Source organism: Macrobrachium rosenbergii, chromosome 54, assembly GCF_040412425.1.
Source record: "Macrobrachium rosenbergii isolate ZJJX-2024 chromosome 54, ASM4041242v1, whole genome shotgun sequence".
Lineage (NCBI taxonomy): Eukaryota > Metazoa > Arthropoda > Malacostraca > Decapoda > Palaemonidae > Macrobrachium > Macrobrachium rosenbergii.
In genome coordinates this window covers 23,672,603-23,675,164 of record NC_089794.1, presented here as the reverse complement: position 1 = coordinate 23,675,164, position 2,562 = coordinate 23,672,603, and the positions used below count along the sequence as shown (strand labels likewise).

Below are 2,562 nucleotides of genomic sequence, written 5' to 3'. Positions count from 1 at the left end.
GAACAGAAAAGAATATCCTTCAGAAACTGATCTGAAAAGTGGAGAGAGAGAGAGAGAGAGAGAGAGAGAGAGAGAGAGAGAGAGAGAGAGAGAGAGAGGATCTTCAAAGAATCCTGCTGGAGGTCGAACAGATCCTTCGGTGAGTTACTTTAAATGCTGACACTGAAGAAAAAAAGGCCCTTACAGGATGTTTTTGCAGTATAGAAGGATTCTTTAAACGGTGAACTTTTCTAAGGGGGGCAGAAGTGAAGATCCTTCATAGGGCTTTCTAGGAAAAGGTTCTCCTTGTATGATAGGATTTCAGGATTAAGAGATCCTTGAGATCCTTCAGAAATGTAATGATGGGGGTAGGGGGGTGGGATATGGAGGTAATCCTTCAGCGTGCAATGTTGGTGATAAATGAAAGTGAAGCCCAATTGTTAGAGGAAGGAAAATTAATTATTTGAATATCAGAACACTTTGAATGAAAGCATGAAGGGAATATGAAAGAAAATGAAAGAAAATGAACGGCGTAGGTTGATGGGGATGGGAAATGAATGTTATATCGTAAGATAAAGGGGAATGAATGTGAAGGCATATGATGAATTAAAATGAACTCCACTGGGTGAGCAAAATAAAAATGAGTACTGTTGAGACAGAAAATGAATGTTTCGGGATAAAGCGAGGAAAAATGACGACAGGAAATGAATGTCAGAGGAGAAATATAAGCAACATTAATATTCAGTCTCTATGACAATGAATGCAGTCAGCGGGTGAGGAAATGAAAAATGAATATTAATTAGATAAAAAAAATGAATGACAATGAATGCTACAGGGTAAAGTGAGGGAACATGGTTACCAGATATTTAGACGTCAGGAAATGAAACTTAGAGGTGGGGGGAAATAGAAAGAACATTAATATTAAGTTTTAGTTAATTTTTCGTGACGAATTCAAAAGGGGAGAAGATGAAAAGATAGAGATGGGGTTAGAGAGAAAAAAATCACACAAGCCGTTGATATAATTTTTTATATATATATATATATTCGTTTCTTTCTCAAATGACATATAAAAGCTAATTACATCCCACACTTCTCGTAGACAGCTAGATTGTATATACGGTATATTTATATATTTATACACATCCAACAAACACTGTAGCTGTATTGAATGAACGGTTGTCACCTTCAAAGACAAAAAAAAAAAAAAAAAAAAATCCATGTCTTGGGGACCAAGGTTTTGTCTTTTCTTTATTTTTATACATATACAGAAACTTTCCATTTTTTATTATTTATTGTTCTTGAAGGGCTAAGGATTTTAGGTTTTGGTTAAGTGACATAAAAAATTGGCAATCACACAAACAAATGCGGTTTGTAATGGGCATAAATTAAGAATCCAGAATAATCATGGGAGAGTTGTGGCACCAAAATGTTATCGGCAATTCATGTCAATTCTTATTCATGAAAGAAAGTTGTTTGACGCTTATGAACTTCTCAAGCAAATCAGCTTTGAAACTGACCCCAAATGGGATGGAAAGATAAAAGAAATCATGAAAAATCAGGGGTTTCATGATCATACTTTGCTGGCACCCTCCGAAGGAACTATATGAGCATTCCAAAACCCGTTGTCTATTATAGCGTCTATAGTGAGACACTACAGTGACATCTGTTTGATTGACTGGATACTGGATATGACTCCTTTCTGTAGGAACATCTGGAAAAATGAAAGCCGCTCAGCCAACTGGAAAGTTGCTGGAAAACTGGAATGAATGAAAAGGAACTCAGTGGTTTATTTTTCTCCTTGAGCGCTTCCAGGAATTATGTACTCTTGAGGTTTTCCCATAGCCACTCCTTGCAACACCAGTTCACTCATGAAGAACCTCGTCAACAGGGTTTTCCACAAGACGAATTTTTATATTTTATGGAAAGATCAAACTGACTTGAAAAACAAATTGCTTTAAAGTCCTCGTTTGCCTTTTGAGTATGTACACGGTATAGATAACATATACTGCTACACACGCACGCACACACACACACACACACACACACGCACGCACACGAGCGCGAAGAACACACAAGTCATCATCTGGAAAGCACACGCGGCGTTCCATAATTTATCCTGGAGACCTTGGTAGTAGACTGCGGCGTCCCGCAAGGGCTCGCACTGGGACCGTCAGTGAGAGGAAGGCGACACAGTAGACCTCCCTTCCCCCTTCCCCTGTCTTGTCTCTCGATGACGCGGCTCTAGCTAGCTACTGCGAGGTGACAAGCAGGCGTCTGTTCCCTATGTGACGAAGGCCCTAGACGACAGGAAGTACCGCGCCAGGAGGAGCAGGACGAGAGACAAGGGCGCGCACGTAGATGGCTGGCGAAGAAGTAAAGTGCTGCTGCTTGCGCCGCTCGTATGCATGGCTGCTGGTTCTTCGGCTGGAAAGAGGAGGGGAAATAATATAAATATATATATATATATATATATATATATATATATATATATATATACATATATATACATACATATTGATAGATAGATAGATAGATAGATTGATAGATAGATAGATAGATAGATGGATAAAAAACACCCTCTAA

At 38.9% G+C, this 2,562-nt stretch overlaps 1 protein-coding gene across 1 annotated transcript in view; it reads right to left on the bottom strand.

The window, feature by feature from the left end:
- Positions 1-992: 992 nt before the first annotated feature.
- LOC136834883 (zwei Ig domain protein zig-8-like) overlaps positions 993-2,562 on the bottom strand; it is a 66,903-nt gene continuing 65,333 nt past the window's right edge. The window contains exon 7 of the mRNA XM_067097701.1: positions 993-2,403. Coding sequence (XP_066953802.1) covers positions 2,261-2,403 — 143 coding nt within the window. The 3' untranslated portion in view covers positions 993-2,260. The remainder of the gene's footprint in view (positions 2,404-2,562) is intronic.